General features: G+C 35.5%; 2 protein-coding genes across 3 annotated transcripts; both read left to right on the top strand.

Annotated features, from left to right (window-relative positions):
* Positions 1 to 220: 220 nt before the first annotated feature.
* LOC129440663 (arrestin domain-containing protein 3) lies at positions 221 to 6,706 on the top strand. 2 transcript variants are annotated; one of them, XM_073860523.1, is made up of 8 exons: positions 221 to 653; positions 748 to 783; positions 883 to 943; positions 1,025 to 1,172; positions 1,286 to 1,382; positions 1,817 to 2,073; positions 3,496 to 3,724; positions 3,815 to 6,706. In XM_073860523.1, the coding sequence occupies exons 1-8, from the start codon at positions 392 to 394 to the stop codon at positions 4,033 to 4,035; spliced, it is 1,311 nt and encodes a 436-aa protein (XP_073716624.1). In that variant the 5' UTR covers positions 221 to 391; the 3' UTR covers positions 4,036 to 6,706. The 2 variants fall into 2 exon arrangements, with proteins under 2 accessions (XP_073716624.1, XP_055056128.2); XM_055200153.2 differs by having other exon boundaries at positions 223 to 653; positions 3,496 to 6,706.
* Positions 6,707 to 9,964: 3,258 nt separating this feature from the next.
* Positions 9,965 to 18,207, top strand: LOC129440664 (arrestin domain-containing protein 3-like). Its single transcript, XM_055200154.2, has 7 exons — positions 9,965 to 10,375; positions 10,464 to 10,499; positions 10,583 to 10,643; positions 14,798 to 14,945; positions 15,059 to 15,155; positions 15,767 to 16,023; positions 17,284 to 18,207. The coding sequence occupies exons 1-7, from the start codon at positions 10,117 to 10,119 to the stop codon at positions 17,653 to 17,655; spliced, it is 1,230 nt and encodes a 409-aa protein (XP_055056129.2). The 5' UTR covers positions 9,965 to 10,116; the 3' UTR covers positions 17,656 to 18,207.
* The last annotated feature ends 312 nt before the right edge of the window (positions 18,208 to 18,519 follow it).

Raw genomic sequence — 18,519 nt, 5'->3', positions numbered from 1 at the left:
TTGTTAATAGCGATGTATTTTGCTATTGTGAAGGATATTAAATACCAGCATGCGTATTTATGGTCCCAAGCACATCTGACAAAATGCGCGGTCTGCCTCTGATCATTAAAAAGTCTTAAACGTATAAAAGTGGATACCGCCTTGTTTTTCTCCATGGTTTTTCTCATGGCGCGCAGCCAGCCACACCCTTAAAGCGCCAAACTCCTTGGTCCCACCCACCCGACCACACTGCTTGAAGTTGAGGCGACGTTGATTTGCTGACTTTGATTGCTTCCTGCATGACGAGGTCAGAGGACGAGCTAAACTGGATACTTACAAAGGTATTTAGCTTGATATAAAGATATTTCATTAACGCTATAGCAGCAGCTGCACCGCAACTCCGGAATACACCATGTCTCTTACCGTCAAGAGCATATCTGTAGTTTACAACCCCGTTAATCAGAATAACACGTTCACCAACGGAGACTTTATATCGGGACAAATCATTCTCGAAGTTGCGAAGGATACACAAATGCAGTCTTTGGGTATCAAGATCAAAGGGAAGGCGGACGTCTACTGGACCGAACGACATGGCAAAACCACTGTTGTTTACTCAGACAAGGAAAAATATTATTCAATAGAGAGGTTTTTCGTTCACGAAGACAAAAAACACGGTAAGAGGAACTTAAACAGAATATTTTTATTTTTTGCTTACATTACAGCAGTACTGTGTTTAACTTTTTTTTTGCGGTAACTTGTTTTTTTTAGAGCACGCGTTACTGAAAGATCCTTCTGGACAACCTTGTAAGTTTCTTCGTACATTTAATGAATATTTAATATTGCTGACTTGGAAATTTAACTTAAAGGCATGCTGATTTCTTTCTTTAATGTTTGCATTGGTAGATTGCGCTGTTGTAGGACCAGGGCGTCATGTTTACCCATTCCTGTTTCAGCTGCCTCAACAGTAAGTTGGTTGTATTGAGTAGGCTATATGATTTAAAAACCTTAAGTACAAACAATACATTTTGTATTTTTTATTTTATAGGAACTTTCCTCCATCTTTCAAGGGTTCAGCAGGCAAAATTGTGTACAGCTTAAAGGCAAAACTGTCTAGGTCAATGCGTATTTCTAGCACAGCCACAGCTGAGTTCCACTATGTCCCCAGACCTGAGCTGTCTAATCCTGAACTAATGGTGAGATTTCTAATAAGATCCTATTTACTTTGAATGTTTCAAACAAACTTCTTTACATTGGTGAATGATAAAGGTTTTCTGTAGGTATTTCTGACTTGTTTTGTCTTGTTTAGGCGCCTCAGTATGGAAGCAAAGATAAACAAATGAAGTTCTTCACATCTGGGAGTGTTTCTATGAACATACGCACTGAGAAAATGGGATACTATCTTGGTAATTTTTCAACATCTGTTTTTAGTTTCCCTTTTTAGATATACTAATTCAATTTAATTAAAATGATCAAGTAAAACTTGTATGTGCAATAGAAATACCTTTTGTGTATAGTGGAACAGTGGACTTTTCTGACATAAGATTCATGTTTACTTGTTTTCATGTCAAGATCATGTGATCTTCTGTTAACATTTGACAGACATTTCAACCATAACATCCCTCTCTCCAGAACCCACACACCCCTACTGATCTGGTTATACTTGTTTTTAATGCAAAATAGATTTAGTCAATAGTCAATATGGTGTACCAGGTGCAATGTTAGGAGACACAAAAAACATTTTGCTCTCCGTCATAAAGCCAATGAGTTAGTCAAATCATAGTTTCTAGTAAATTTATAATGTATGTTTGCATAATTAAGTCTTGCATTTTTTTTACAGATGAGGGGTTAAAAGTTTTGGCTGAAATTCAGAACAATTCATCCCGTGCCATCAAGCCTAAATACTGCCTGTATCAAAAGCACAGTTTCTTTGCAAGAGGCAAACGAAGACTACACACACATGACATTATTAAGGAGGAAGGAGAACCTATTGAGCCAAACACAAACAAGAATATCACTAAAGTGCTTGCCATCCCGCCCAGCCTTACTGTCTCGACCCTAAACTGTAGAATTATTAAGGTTGAGTACAGACTGAGAGTAAGTATTTGCATCTTTTATTGAATTTTAAAAAATATATTGTATTTTGTGTTTATATAAATCAGGATCATTACATCAGCATGACCATTAAATTATATTCTGTTACATATTTTAAATTTCATTGTTGTTGTGAAAGTTTTAGAAAAGTTATTTTATAAGCTGTAGCAGGGTTCCAACGGGTCCTTTAAATCCTTGAAAGTTTGTGAATCTGGGGGAAAAATTCAAGGCCCTGGGAAGTTTTTGAAAATATACATACATGGATACACAATGTGCTTGAGTTGAATCTATTTAATGCAAGAAATTTTCTGGAAAAAGAATCCATATTCCCTGTGTAGTGTAGGATATCAGAAAATTTCTTGCCTTTTAAAGGCGGAGTCCATGATGTTTGAAAGCCAATGTTGATATTTGAAATCACCTAAACAAACACGCCCCTACCCCAATAGAATCTGGACCTTGTGTTGATAGACCCGCCCCACACATACGCAACCCGGCATTTGATTTGATTGGCTATAAGTGTGTTTTGGTAGTCGGCCCGTCTCCTTTTCCAAAGCGTTTTTCAAACATCGCGGACTCCGCCTTTAAGCACATATGCTAAATTGATCGCTTTAAATGCTTTTATCTTCTGTATGCGAATGTTAATTCATACCAAAATGCTTTTTTGCATAGTTGTGTTTGACACATGAAAATGTCTCGGGTTACGTATGTAACTGTTGTAACTGTAACGAGATGCTGCGTCTCCCTTGCCATACTTCCTGCGTCCCTGTAACACCGTTTTCTGGCAGTATTTCAGATAGTGATATACTTCCTGGCTCCTGCGCCACCGTCTTTGTCGTTAAGCCTCACCATTGGTTGAATTTGATATACACGTTCAGACGCACTTACCTCTGGAAGCATCCCCAAAGTGTCACCGCAGTGACGCAGGGTGAGTTCCCTCGAAAGGGAACTGTAACAATGTATCATAAAAGGTAACACGATGTAATCTTGCTTTCACTTGAAATGTGTCCCCACATTTAGTCCTTGAATTTGAGGGTATTGGACCTGGAAAGTCCTTGAAAGGTCCTTGAATTTGAAGTTAACTAAGGTGTGGGAACCCTGCTGTAGTCACCCTTCACTTTTATTGTATAAAAATATCAGTCAGTTTGTAATATTTTGCCTTTTGTGTTCCACAGAAATCATACAAGTTTTGAACATTTTGGTGCAAGAATGTTAAATAATTACCTTTTAATACTAAATGGCTAACATCAAAATTCTGCTTTTCTGAATTGGAAAATGTAAGAAGTTTGCTTGATTGGTGGCTCACTGAGACAATTTATAGCGGTGTTGCATTGAGCACATATTGTAGTTTTGTACATTTAAAATTTGAAACATAATCAAAGCATCCATTAACAGAGTTTTTTTTTAACATGTGATGTTTGTGTTTAGGTCTACCTGGATGTGCCGTACGCCTCGGATCCAGAGATCAAATTTCCAATAGTGTTTCTTCCTCCTCAGACTACCTCAGGTGCAAGAGGTCCCTCCTCTAACAGTGACTTTGGAATTTGGAACCAACAAGCAGGAGGCAGTGCATACCCCAATGCACCCCCATCTGCCCCACCTGCACCTTCATCTGCCCCACTTGCACCTCAGTTTGGTGCCCCTGGTTACTCTGGACCTCCTGGTTACTCTGGACCGCCTGCTCAGTTTGGTGCTTCTGGTTACTCTGGACCTCCTGGTCAGTTTGGTGCACCTGGTTACTCTGGACCTCCTGGTCAGTTTGGTGCCCCTGGTTACTCTGGACCCCCTGGTCAATTTGCTGCTTCTGGTTACTCCGGACCTCCAAGTCAGTTTCCTCCTCCTAGTTACCCTGGACCTCCAGCTCAACAATGTCCTTCAAATCCTCAACAACCTGATTCATCAGCTCCACCTCCTTATCAGGAATATCAATTATATCCACAGCTGCCTGATGACACTAAAAAATCTTGACAAAGTGATTTTACACATACCTTTGTGCTTCATTTTTTGATTGTCTGAACTATTTGTTTATCTGTGTAGGTTTGTTAAAATGATACATGTTTTTATGTGAGCTTAAGTTATTTTAATTAGCATAAATATAGATTTTAGTATTTCTTTCTCTATACCTGCATAAAGGAAAATTTATATGAGGTATTTTACATTTATAATATGAATGTATTTAGTATAGTAACACTTTACAAAAGGTTGTATTGGTCAACATTAGTAAATGCATTAACTGAAATTAACAAAAAAAAATAGTATTCAGCCATTATTAAGTCTTGTTAATGTTGGTATATTTTAGTATAGTTATACATTTATTCTTGTACTTTACTGCTACAAGAAACATTTGATTTAAAAATGGATTAGTAAATGCTTAAATTAAAGGGATAGTTCACCCAAAAATTAAAATTCTATCATAATTTATTCACCCTCATTTTTTTCTAAACCTGTATGAGTTTTTTAATTTGATGAACATGAAGATATGTTAATAAATAATAAGCAGCACACAGCTGATTTTAACCATTGACTTGCATAGTAGGAAAACAAATAATATGGAAGTATTGTGATAAAAGGAAAAAAATCGTAAGAAAGAAATTCATACAGGTTTGGAGCAACATGAGAGTGAGAAAATGATGACAGAATTTTCATTATTGGTTAAATGATCCCTTTAACATCGGCCAAGATTAATCAATGCAGAAGTATTGTTTACTGATAGTTAAAGGGATAGTTCACTTTAAAATGAAAATTCTGTCATCATTTGTTCATCCTCATGTTGTTCTGAACCTGTATATTTTTTTTTCCTGATGAACTCAAGGGGGGATGTTTTGAGAGATGGTGGTGAACACACGGCAGTGGGTGACCATTGACTTCCATAGTAGGAATAAATATTTTGGAAGTATTATTATAAATGATTAAGAAAATACTTTGATAAATGATGGTAAGCACACAGTTGAGAGTATACCCATTAAATTCCATAATGTTTTTTTATTCCTACTATGGAGGTCTATGGTCACGTACTGCTGTGTGTTTGCCATCATTTCTTAAGGTGTCTTCTTTTGTGTTCATCAGAAAAAAGAAATTCATACAGGTTTAGAACAACATGAGGATGATTAAATGATGACAGTGAACTATCCCTTTAATGTTAGGTAAGGCAATAACTTAATGTTAACAAATACAACTTACATAAAATATAATACAATTATACAATATAATACATATAATAACCTGAAATATATTGTGATATATTCTTTAAAAGTCAAAAGTGATTTTTTTTTACGTGGACAACAAAATGAATCTTTTTAAATACTTAATAGTGACTAAAAGCTGAAACCATTTTCTTTAAATGGAAATATGATTTTAGCTTAGTAATATTAACTAGTGTAATAGTATATGTGCAGAAATAAGCAAACTTATTTACCTTGGTTTGTTGAAAAAGCATTGTCATGTTTGCTCAAGTATCGCCAACGATAAAAGAGATTACTGTGCTACGATATGTCTTGAACGGCACACAGTACTTGACATTTGTGATATATTTAACAAATTGCAGCTCTTTTGTCTGTGGGTCTGTATACAGAAAATAATCACCGCAGTTGATACATTTCAGAATAGGCACATTCCTCAAAGTCTTTGCTGCAAATATGTTAACATTTTCACTGTTATGGCCCAAGAATATAAATGGTTAATTTACAAAAACTCACCTTGACCCTGCGTAAACGTCTCAATAAGCAAAGGTTTAAGTTGTTTATGTTAACTCTTAATCAGTCAATCAGTTTTCCTTTGAGTTTACCAAGCAGGAACTGAATATGGAATGGGCAATGGAGGCAAATTGTGTTTACCTTTTATGGGGGCATGCAGACTGGGTGCATGATTTTTGAAAGCCAATGTTGACATTTGAAATCACCTAAACAAACACGCCCCTACCCCAATAGAATCTGGACCACGTTTTGATAGAACCGCCACACATGCGCAACCCTGGCAACGATGTTGGTTAGTAGACATGCTCCTTACTGCTGATTGGCTACAAGTGTGTTTTGATACTCAGCCCGAATCCCTTTTCCAAAGCGTTTCTCAAAAATCATGCACCCCGCCTTTAAGTATTATTATTAAGGCTATAGTTGTGGCTTTTAGCAAAAATTCTAAACTGTTAAAAAAAGTTAAAAATAGCAAATTATGAAATGCAAATAAATAAAATGTATTTAAAAAAAATATGGAAGTATAAAAAATGTTGTACATTATAGCATCAAAATGGTTGAATCCACTTGTACTCACTAGAATGGTGATAAATAAAATTCCAAGGTCACCTGCATGACTTTAGTGACAGAAATACTTACAAATGACCCCAATGCCATGTTTCTGTGTTTTCTGTATACACACCACCTCATTTGCACATCTTCAGCTGCTATTGCAGAATGTATACTTGGATACTTTTTTTTATCAAATTAAAATGGTTTAATGCTAAACTGTACAGGACAAGCGGTTTCAAAAATGAATGGATGTAAAAATACATGTTGATTTCTATAGTGTGAGATTTGAATTAAAATATAAAAAATGCAAAGGATAAAAAAATTTATTTTGTTTCAGAGTTGTTCCAATATTTTATGGAAGGTTTAACATGGCATGAAAGTAAATTTTGTATATTTTTTATCTGAGTTGAGTGTGTAAGTCACCAAATTTAATATCTTAATCACTGACTTACACATAACACCATTTTAAAGCTTGTCAACAGCTAGTAACTGAAAGCTAGGACTGAAAACATTTTTACACAGCGGAGTTGTAACTGTCACAACCCCATAGAACCCTTCAAGGTTTGTAAACATTGAATGACTATCGGGTGCGCGCGCAGCATGGGGTCAAACTGTTCATACCATCCAGGCTTTATAATTTAATCTAACAGGGCTGAAAAATTTGGACTTGCCTGAAGTGAGCACTACAAACACAAGCCTCTTTGATATTTGCATTGTCCCAGTCTGCAGTTAATTGCCTGCAGCCGCAGATGTTGTATTTTTTTGTTTTTGAGATTCTGCATGAATCGCGAAAACTTAACGGAAGACCTGATGCGATTTTCACAGCCCATGACGTAAGTTGGCATTTTTGACGATACTGAATAATACGCAACTCAAGTCTGCTGTAATGACTTTTCTGACCCCGACATGCGCAGTGGGAACTGCCTGTGACGTGAACCGTGAAGGGGTCTATTCTCTCTGTTCTCATGTTTTTCCCCTTTATCCATCTGGACTCAATTCCCCATGATCCTTCACTCTCCTCACCTGATCTTCATTTGTTATCAGCACACCTGCCAGCTATTGTCCTATACTCTGTTTGTCTCCCTCACTTTGTTAGTGTTATGTTCCAGTAATGTTCCAGTTTAAGTTCCAGTCTTTGTTATATTAATAAAAGTATCATTTCATTTATCACGTCAGTCTTCATCTTACCTTCATCCTCCACCACACCCTAATATCAATTATTTGGTGAACGTAAACAATTTGAACGTATCATAAAAGCTATTTCAAGGAATTTTATTTGTTTGGTGTGAAGCTCCTTAAGTGTAGAGCTAGATAACACATGTGAACTCCCATTTTTACCGTAATAATGTATTACGGGTTTATGATAAGTTTATTGTACAGAAATTATAAGGTTTCCAGTAGTTCCTAAAGCAAATGAAATCCACTTTAAAGTATTTAACAGTGTATACCCTTCAGGTGAATTTTTAAGACTTAGATTTAATTTTGACCATAATATTTGTACTTTTTGCCAAAGTGAGAGACAACTGACCATCTTTTTTTATTGTATTCACTCAAATATTTTTTTGGAAAACATGTCCTTCTGGCTGGAAACCAAAATACAATGACTGTCTGCTTTTTATAGAGACCATATAATACTTGGAATGTTGTTAACTGACAGTAGAGCTGAATTTTTTTGTTAACACATTGTTAATTTTAGGTAAATTCTTAATTCACAAATGTAAATGTACCCAAATCAAACCCTACTTTTCTGTATTTAAAAAAGAATTTCTTGATAGCTACCTTCCTTCTTTATATTATATGAAAAGCAAACAGGCTTGTAAATTTGCTGGACTGATAAAAGACTTTGACATTCTAGAAAATGAATGACCCCTTTTTGTTTTGTGTTACTTTTTATTTCTTTTTATTTATGTAATTTATTTTCTGATATTTGTGTGCCTTGCTTTTTTGTACCGTCATCAATAAAAAAAAGTGTTACAATGAATTTGCATTTCTGTCCCTTTCAGTGTAATTATATTTGAGAACGGTATTGGTTCTAGAAACAAACTTTAAGTGTTCATTTTTAGCATGAGATGTATTTTTAGCATGAGATGCATAAGTGTTACTTATGTAAAAATAGAATCTTAAACTTAAATATTTTTTGAATGATTGAGCCAAAACCAAAAAGTTTTACTTTGTGCCCCACTCTCCCCGACTCCAGGACTATTTGAGAACCACTGATCTAGAACATGCAGAAAAGGCTTGTAAATGGGGTTAAATTTCTCCTCAATTGCCATTAAACTGCAACCTGGAGTGCCATTTTATGTTTTGTACTCTGACAACAAATACTTTATATTCTGTACTCATTTTGCAGTTGTCTAATGTAACAAGTGAATTATTTGAATAAAAGACATAAAATGTATGACATAAAGTAATTTAGACCTACATTTGCACATGCAGGTCACTTCAGGGCCATATACGATTCACAAATGAGATAGATGAATTGGATTTCAGCGAAAAATCCGAACTTATCATTAAGACCTGCAGTATTAGGGTATAATAAGGTTCTGATGAATATGAACCCTAACCCCTGAAAAACTGCCCCCTACTATTATCCCTCCTCCAATAAACTTTACAGTTGGCACAAAGCAGACAGGAAATGTTCATACTTTGTGGCATAATCAACTTTAGAATGACTTGTACTTCAGAATGTAAAAAAAATGTCAATATCTTACAGTTCATACCCAATGTACCCAATATAGCTGTAGATAACATGGGCCTGAATATTAAACCACATCCATATCTGACCCATTTTATATACTGTATTTCTAGAGCTTGCATTAGCAGCACAAAGGTCATAGGTTTGATAAGGAAAAACACACATACTGATAAAATGCATACCATAAACACACCCTCAGTCGCTTAGGATAATGGGTCTGTCAAATGCATAAACTGAAAATCTTTATATGATGACAACTATTTGAGCCTGCTGGCAACTCTTCACATGTTAGGGTTGCCAAAGCAACTACTAGATCGACCGGACGGGTGTCCAGTTGACTAACCTGTTCTTTATCAGAGAGCTACTGGAGGGAATGGAACGTCGTTGATCCTAGAAACCAAAATCTCAATGGAAACACTGTGACCCAACAAAACATGCTGAATGAACAACCAAACAAGAGCAGTTTAATACGCTGAGCTTGTGAATAAGATTGTGGATGAATGTTTTAAATATTAGATATAATAACAATTACATAATTGTAAAGGCCTTATAAAAGCGTGTCTTTCACAAAAATAAATCATTTTATGCAACATTTGCTGTGAGCTCAGAATACATGAAACAGTTTTATTTATTGACATGCCATTATACACTAAATAATATAGATGAATATTTATCTGGATATTTGTTTTTGGATCATTCTAACCCGCTGAATGTTATTGTATTGTGCATTGTACATAATAATTGGGATAAAAGCATATTTTGCATATTTTTTAAATATAACATTCTTTATTTAAATAAAATAACATCCATTCAATCAATTGTTGAGGGTAAAATAACATTTGTAAACTTACTTACTGTAGGCTATTGGAAAAATAAACAAAAAATGGCATATGTAATGTAATGTAAATAAAAGTGTATGGAACCGCCTTTTTTTTAGAGCGCACACCTACATGGCGCCAAACTCCGGTTTGTCCCGTAGCCTATCTGTCGTCCCTCCCACTGTGTGCAGATCAGGCGATGTTGATTTGACTCTGGTTGCTTCCTGGAAGATTTTGAACTTGATATAAAGATATTTCATTTACAGCAGCAAGCCACACAACTCCGGAATACATCATGTTCACCGTCAAGAGCGTGTCTGTCGTTTACAATCCTATTAACGAGAATAACACGTTCACCAACGGAGACTTTATATCGGGACAAGTCATTCTCGATGTTGCGAAAGATACACAAATGCAGTCTTTAAGTATCAAAATCAAAGGGAAAGCGGACGTCTTCTGGACCGAACAGTACCACAAAACCACAGTTGTTTACAAAGACAAAGAAAAGTTTTACTCAATGGAGAGTTTTTTTGTTAACGAGGACAAAAAACATGGTAGGATAAACTTAAATAGTACTTTTGCTTAAAGTAGCTCACGTTAATACGGTATTTATTTAATTATTTTGTTTGGTAACCTTTTTAGAGCAAGAGTTGCTGAAAGATCCTTCCGGACAGCCTTGTAAGTACATTGATATGAATATTGAATATTGAAATTTAACTCAAATTCAAGCTGATTTCTGTCATTAATATTTGCATTGGTAGATTGCTCCGTTGTGGGGCTAGGACTTCATGTTTACCCATTCATGTTTCAGCTGCCCCAACAGTAAGTTGACAACATAAATCCGTTTAAAGTCAATCTAAACACATTATAAAATGTTATAAATGTATGGCTGAAACACATTACAAAGACTGTAGGCTAAGACTGAATTTTGGAGTTAAATTGTTAAACAGTTTTCTCCATTTCTGAGTGTAGGATTTTTTGGGTGATGATGCCAAAGACATTATGCGAAAGCCAATAGAATGTTTCATAGAGTGCTGCAGAGGTGACACATTTTTGTTGGCAAAATCTTGAAGTGAGCTATAGCATTATTGCATTTACTTTTCCTGAGGTCAAATGTTTTTCTAAATGGGGTTTTAATTAAATGACTTAAATAAGATTTTGGGTTACCACAAGCCCAAGATATTTTCACGTTAATTCTATGACATAAAACATAAACCAACTTGTGATTTTTAAAGCGTTACATGTCCTTAAAAGGGTGGTTGGTTACAAGTTGCTACAGGCGACTACAGACGTTGCCAGGGACTTTAAACGTCAACATGCATGAACAAAAATCTCAAAAGCAACACAACATGGGCAAAATTCCCAACAAAGATTCATCCACAGACTAGTATGTACTTATACGAAAACATGTTTTTAATGTTTAATAAAGTTTTAAAGAGCTGTCCAAAGCTTTTGTTGATGGCCGGGTGATTCTCACGAAAAATTGGTTTTAAAAATGTCAAGCATGAAAATGTAAAAATTGCTTAAATTTACTTTTTTTTCCCACCAGACATTGAAAAACAAAGTCTGGAGTAAATGGGAACATTAATTTAAAAACTTTTACTTATCATTTAACACTTTTTGTAACATAATTAAAAAAATTAGGTCCTAAAAAATCTCATTACCGCAACAGTCAGAAAACATCAACACTGCCATATTTTCAAAATGACATGTCAAACCTGAAAGAACATAATTTGGAGATTCTGCACATGCATTTAAAATCAAAGTATTATGCTTCTATTAATTAAATTAACATTTAATAAGCATCTGTAGCGGTAATGATAATCAAAATGTGGTGTAAGCATTCTGACAAGACAATATTTCAAATTAACTGTAAAAAAATGATCTTACCTGGTAGCCATCTTGAAGTAACTGGTCCATGTGCTTGGTCACTCAAAATCAAACTTTATTAAAGTTCTGTATGTGTGCTTAAACTGTTCTCAAAAAGTGTTGCGGAGGATGAGAACATCAGGCATGGACACATCATTTTCCTAATTTTTCTTCATTATTATTATACATGAATATTCAGTAAATATTTTTTCTGTCATCTAAAGTAGTCTAGCAAAACATCCATTTATTTTTTTTTCTTAATATTTTTGTGTTAATTTCATTAAATTACAACATAACGCATGTTCAAACACAGCCGGACACATTGCGTTAATGAGAATTTCAGCAGAAAATGAGATAAAATTTACAATTATAAATTCTTATGTTGAAATCACACATTGTGCAAGGTAGAACACAGTATTGTGTTAATTCTGATGCTTTTTAATGTTACTATATTACACATTTTAAAGCTAAAATCATTAGTGCCGTGGTGTTTCAATGTTTTCGTGAGAATCACCCGGCCAGTGTAGTTCGCTTGTAGACTAGGTTTTGTGTTGGCCGATATGACCCATGGTGAGATCGCCCTAGCCCCAGCCTGTTAGATCGTCGATACGTTGATTATTTATTTATTTATTTATTTGTTACATTTTTACTCATTTATGACAGGCAACTGGATTGGTGGCCAAAAAACAGAAGCTGCTTTACTAGGTAGTTGGCAACACTGTCACTACCACAACCCTCTTAAACATGATGCCATTACTCCAAGCGCGTCATTCAGGCATTCTGAAATTTCTTGCATGCCAGAAAACAGGAACAACTCGCTTACTGGTTTTTAACCCCTGCGAGCATAACAACCTCTCTAGTGCAAGGAAAGATTAGAGCTCAGGTTTATTGAAAGCCATTAGGTTTACCATTTACGTGCTTTTAATTGCCATATCAGGGGTAGACCTGCACTTAAAAGTGACCCTGGACTTTCTCACCCATAGCGACCCAACCCACCATAGCACACTGGATCATTAATGTGCAGAGCATTTTTTTAAACAGAAAAAAAGATTCAGATCAGAAACATAAATGCTACTTAAATGTTTAAGGAAGTCAAATTTATTGTAAAGTAATGCATTTGAATTATTTGCCAATGACATCTTACCAACCATGAAATAAAACAAAGTAAAGCCCTATATGTTTTGAGGCTGTTTTTGAGTCAAGTCTCAGGGTGATGATCTCTCACTTTAAGTTTTCTAAATCATTTTCTAGGACAAATGATTTTACTAAAGATATACCAGAAAATCCTGGTAATCAAAGATGTTAACAAACTTTGCGAGCATGAGGGGCTAAAGCACAATTTATGATTCCGCATAGGACCTACTTTGTTGCTATGCGTATGCTGTGTGTAGCCTGACGCGCCCCTCTGCAAAAATATGACACCGTGTCCATTCTACGCGAACCACAAGCGCTGTCAGGTCAAAAAAATCTGCGTTGTGTTTCCACATGTGGAATGTTGTTTCCACATACCGTTTACGACGGTAAAAACAAAAATGGAGCATATGTTGCACTGTTGTTTGTCTGTGTTGTTTGATTTCATTAACTGATAAAAAGTTCATGTCTGTGGGGGGCGGGGGTTGTTTAGTGGACCCACTGGCTGAAACATAAATTGGTGCCAATTTTGCAAATGGCAAAAAAAAACTTTTTAGAAAACATATGGTTACAGCAAATGTAACATCTTAAAGGTGCAGTGTGTAACTTTTAGAAGGATCTCGTGACGGAAATGCAATATAATATACATAACTATATTATCAGTGGTGTATAAAGACCTTACATTATGAATTTTGTTGTTATATTACCTTAGAATGAGCCATTTTTATCTTCATACACTGCGGGTCCCCTTACGTGGAAGGCGCCATTTTGTGCCGCCATGTTTCTACAGTAGCCCTAAACGGACAAACTACTGTACAGAGTGTGTTTTATCACTACTGTACAACAACATGTTTGTCCTTTGGTGGCTACGGTAGCTTCTCTATGCGTTTCGGTGAATGGTGGACTGAGCCGTTGGTTGCATCTCACTGCAAGATTCCTCTAAAATCTACACACTGCACCTTTAGGAGTTGACAACAGGCAATTTTCGACCAATATAAACATTGTCTGCATACCGATGTGATTTTTAATGCATCACCTTAACTATGCATGACTGTGTTTTACCATTAGCATTTGCCACTTACACTAAGCATAAAAGGATCCTTATCAAAAAATGAAAGAATAGAAAATTGTAAGGTGTAAAAAGCAGGTAGCATAAAACTGAATAACAAGCTTAAGGACCGTTTGTGTCAGTCATTGATGTTTTATGCATACTATTTTGAAATAGCTTAACAAAATGTAAAAAATTAACATTGTGTTAAATTTAGATTGTATGACTCTCTGTTTTTAACTATTTATGTTAACTGAAATTACAACGTTTTTTCTTTTAAAATTAGCATTTTTTAGAATCACCTTTTAATTATTACAAAATATTTATTTATTATATATTTATTTATTTTTGCTGGGGCGACAATTTAAAAACTTGCCTAGGGCACCAATAGAGTTTGGGTTGGCCCTGATCCAGGGAATTAAAATGTACATTATAATAACATTAAACTGGTTCCTAGGTACACATATCATTACAAACAAAATAAGTTATAGAAATTTGGCTACTTAATTTAATCAGCACATTGTAACTTATTGTTATAACATAAGTCATTATTATGGTTTCTATCTGTAGTTCTAAAAATAAATTTTACTATTACACAAAAAAACTTAAAATTAGCAGAAAATAATGAACGACAAGATTTGTACTTTCACACTGATACTTTTCGCAGTGGATTACAAAATATTGTGTTCCACTTTTGACTTCTCTTTTTTTGTCATTCTGTCTGTTACTGTTTCTGTGCTGTTACTTTGTCGCATTTTCACCCCAAAATGGCAGCCTAGTGACTGTTACCCAAAAAGCATCAGAGTTTCGCCTCTTGGGTTCGACATTGGAGCCACCGAGCATGGCCCCACCCCTCACACAACCGTGAGCAATAGGATTTGCAAGACCTTGAGTACAAACAATACATTTGTATTTTTGTTTTTCATAGGAACTTTCCTCCATCTTTCAAGGGTTCAGCAGGAAAAATTGCGTACACTTTGGAGGCAAAACTGTCTAGGTCATTGCGTGTTTCTAGCAAAGGCAAAGCTGAGTTCCACTATGTTCCCAGACCTGAACCGTCTAATCCTGAACTAATGGTGAGATTTCTACTAAGATCCTATTTACTTTGCTTTTTTTTAAACAAACGTCTTTACAATGGTGAAGGATAAAAGTTCATTTTGGTATTTCTCACATTTTGTGTCTTGTTTAGGAACCTCAGTATGGAACCAAAGATAAAAAAATGAAGTTCTTCACATCTGGCAGTGTCTCTATGAACATAAGCACTGACAAAATTGGATACTCTCTTGGTAAAACAAGCAGTGCTGCTGCTGTGTTTTTTCAACATCTGTTTTTAGTTTCCTGTCAATTTAATTAAAATGATCAAATAAATGCAAAAGTACATTCTCTTTACAAAACAGTCTTAAATAGAAAGATTAGTTTTATAGTCATGGCTGTACAAAACACACAAATTGCAGTAATACAGTAGTTTCAGTAGATGAGATGTTCAGTATTAAACGTTTGTGTAATCATAACAAGCTTCCATGTCTGTTAAATTGTTAACATAAAACTTGTATGTGCAATAGAAATACCACTTTTGTGTATAGTGAAGCAGTGGATTCATGTTTTCATGTCAAGATCATGTGATCATCTGTTAACATTTGACAGACATTTCAGGTTTCAAATCAACCACTACATCCCCCTCCCACAGTTTACTACTGATCTGGTTATACTTGTTTTAATGCTAAATAGATTCTTTATAGAGTTATTCAAAAATAATTTTCCTGTGCTTGCAAACAATTTAGTCATACAGATATAGTGTACCAGGTGCAATCCCGAGAGATACTTAAAGCTAATGAGACCTAGTGAATTCATAATGTTTGCATTACTGAGTTTTACACTGTACTGTGTTTCTTTACAGATGAGGAGTTGAAAGTTTTGGCTGAAATTGAGAACAGTTCATCCCGTGCCATCAAGCCAAAATACTGCCTGTATGAAAAGCACAGTTTTATCGCAAAAGGCAAAAGAAAACTACACAAAAATAACGTTATTAAGGAGGAAGGGGAACCTATTCAGCCGAAAACAAGCAACAATATCACTAAAGTGCTCACCATCCCCCCTTGCCTTACCATCTCGACCCTAAACTGTAAAGTTATAAAGGTTGAGTACAGACTCAGAGTAAGTATTTGCATCTTTTATTAAATGAGTTAGCTAATCAAATAAATATAATGTTGTTATATTTTATATATTTATGTTACATTTATTTGATTTCTGAACCTTAACATTTATTGCTTGTGCCGAGCCTGACATTTTATTTTCTGTTGCATATTTTAAATCACTTAGATTGTCATTGTGAAAATACGTTTTTTTTTTCTAATAATTAAAAAAAAAATGTTAGCGAGATCACCCTTTAAGTTGGTACAAACCCATATGACTTTCTTTTGAGAAATACACAATAATGAAGGATGTTAAGCCGTTGTCACGATTCAATTTTGTTGTATAAAAATATTAGTCAATCTATAATATTTTTCTTTTCCACTGCATTTAGTTGTGCATTTATTGGTAGAATCTTATACTAAATGGTTAACATCAAAATTCTGCTTTTCTCATTCCCTGTTTACACGAGAATTCTTGAGGGTGAAAACGTAAAACTATTTTTTCGGATGCGTCTTTTGTTTACACAGCGACAGTGTTTTTGGGGCTTAAAAACGCAAAAAAGTGAAATCACCCTCCATAATGTAAATCTTAAAAACGCTCTACCATCGCGATCCCGTCTAAAGAGTAAAAACGCAATAGTCTGCTCACGGTGGCTGTTGACGCATACGCGTTTACGTCACAGGCATGCACCAGTTCAGGAAAATAACAACAAACATGTCGGATTATTTCTATTTCTTCCTTCAAGTTGCCATAGCAGCTCTGATAAATATACAAGAGTCTTTCCAGCAGTTGTACGAAATATTCATAGCTGGAGAGAAGGCACATTAATCACCTCCATCAAATTGTTGATGCGGCAATTCGTCGGAGGCAAACCAGACGGCTTTGGACGAGACCTGAAAGGAAGGTTGTACGCAGGCGCGAGGACTTGATGTTGTTGTGTGTCAGTGCTTCACATTGCCACCTAGCAGCCTGGAGTGCATACTACATCGAATATCACACACTTTTGCATCACCATATGCACGCAGACCCCCCCCAAATTGCTTGTATAAACTCGGAATAAAAAGTGATAACGTAACGGCACTTTTGCGTTTTCTCTTCAGATCGTTTCCATGTAAATGTAGCATCAATTAGAAAATGTAAGAATTCTGCTTGATTGGTGGCCCACTGAGACAATTTATAGCTGTGTTGCCTCGAGCTTTGTAGTTTTGTTCATTGAAATTTTAATCAAAATCAAGGCATCCGTTAACACCCAGTTTTTTTACATGTGATCCTTGTGTCTAGGTCTACCTGGATGTGCCGTACGCCTCGGATCCAGAGATCGTATTGCCAATAGTGTTGCTTCTTCCTCAGACTACCTCTGAAGCTAAGGGTCCCTCTAAAAGTGACTTTGGAATTTGGAACCAACAAGCAGGAGACAGTGCATACCCCAATGCACCTCCATTTGCCCCACTTGCATCTCCATCTGCCCCACTTGGACCTCCTGGTCAGTTTGGTGCCACTGGACCTCCTGATCCGTTTTCTCCTCCTAGTTACCCTGGACCTCCAGCTCAACAATGTCCTTCAAATCCTCAACATCCTGATTCATCAGCTCCACCTCCTTATGAGGGCTATCAGTTATATCCACAGCTGCCCGATGACACTAAAAAAGCTTAACTTTTTAAAGTGATTTTGCACTAACCTTTGTGCTTTATTTATTTTTTACTTACACTATAATCTGAGCCATTTGTTTATCTGTGTAGATTTGTTAAAATGATTCATTTTTAGGCTGTTGTTTTAAAAAGTTAGATTTTAATTAGCAAAAAAAAAAAATGATTTAAGTTCCTTCATTCAGGTAAATTCATATAATGTAATATTTATTTATAATATGAATATATTTAATAAATATAATGATTGAAATAAATTGTAGGGTTCTTTCTTTGTAAAAGCTAAAAGTGAAAATCTTTTTAAAAAAAGTTAACAGTTGATCATTTAGATACTGACTCTACGCTGCAAAATGAATTTATTAATATAAGTATATTGGAGGTATTATGATTTTAGCTTACTAAGATTAACTTGTAGTGTGACCCTAGAAACCTTTTTTTAACATTATCAATGTTGTACTTAACTCTGTTTTACATATGCACCCAACAGATTCGGTGCAATGTGTGAACGGTTTTGCCATTTTTTTTATAGATGGGCCTCATTTATAAAGGGTGTGCCTCATAAGTCTTGAAAAGTGAAGCCTCTGGCTCTTTGTTCGCCACCTGGTGGCTGGCTGCAGTACAAGTCATAATGACATTGCTCGAAAATGACATTGACAGACGCTCTTTTGTACACTCACCTAAATGATTATTAGGAACACCTGTTCAATTTCTCATTAATGTAATTATCTAATCAACCAATCACATGGCAGTTGCTTCAATGCATTTAGGGGTGTGGTCCTGGTCAAGACACTCTCCTGAACTCCAAACTGAATATCAGAATGGGAAAGAAAGGTGATTTAAGCAATTTTGAGCGTGGCATGGTTGTTGGTGCCAG

This window comes from Misgurnus anguillicaudatus, chromosome 22 (assembly GCF_027580225.2).
Source record: "Misgurnus anguillicaudatus chromosome 22, ASM2758022v2, whole genome shotgun sequence".
Taxonomy (NCBI): domain Eukaryota; kingdom Metazoa; phylum Chordata; class Actinopteri; order Cypriniformes; family Cobitidae; genus Misgurnus; species Misgurnus anguillicaudatus.
This window is presented reverse-complemented; position numbering and strand designations above follow the sequence as displayed.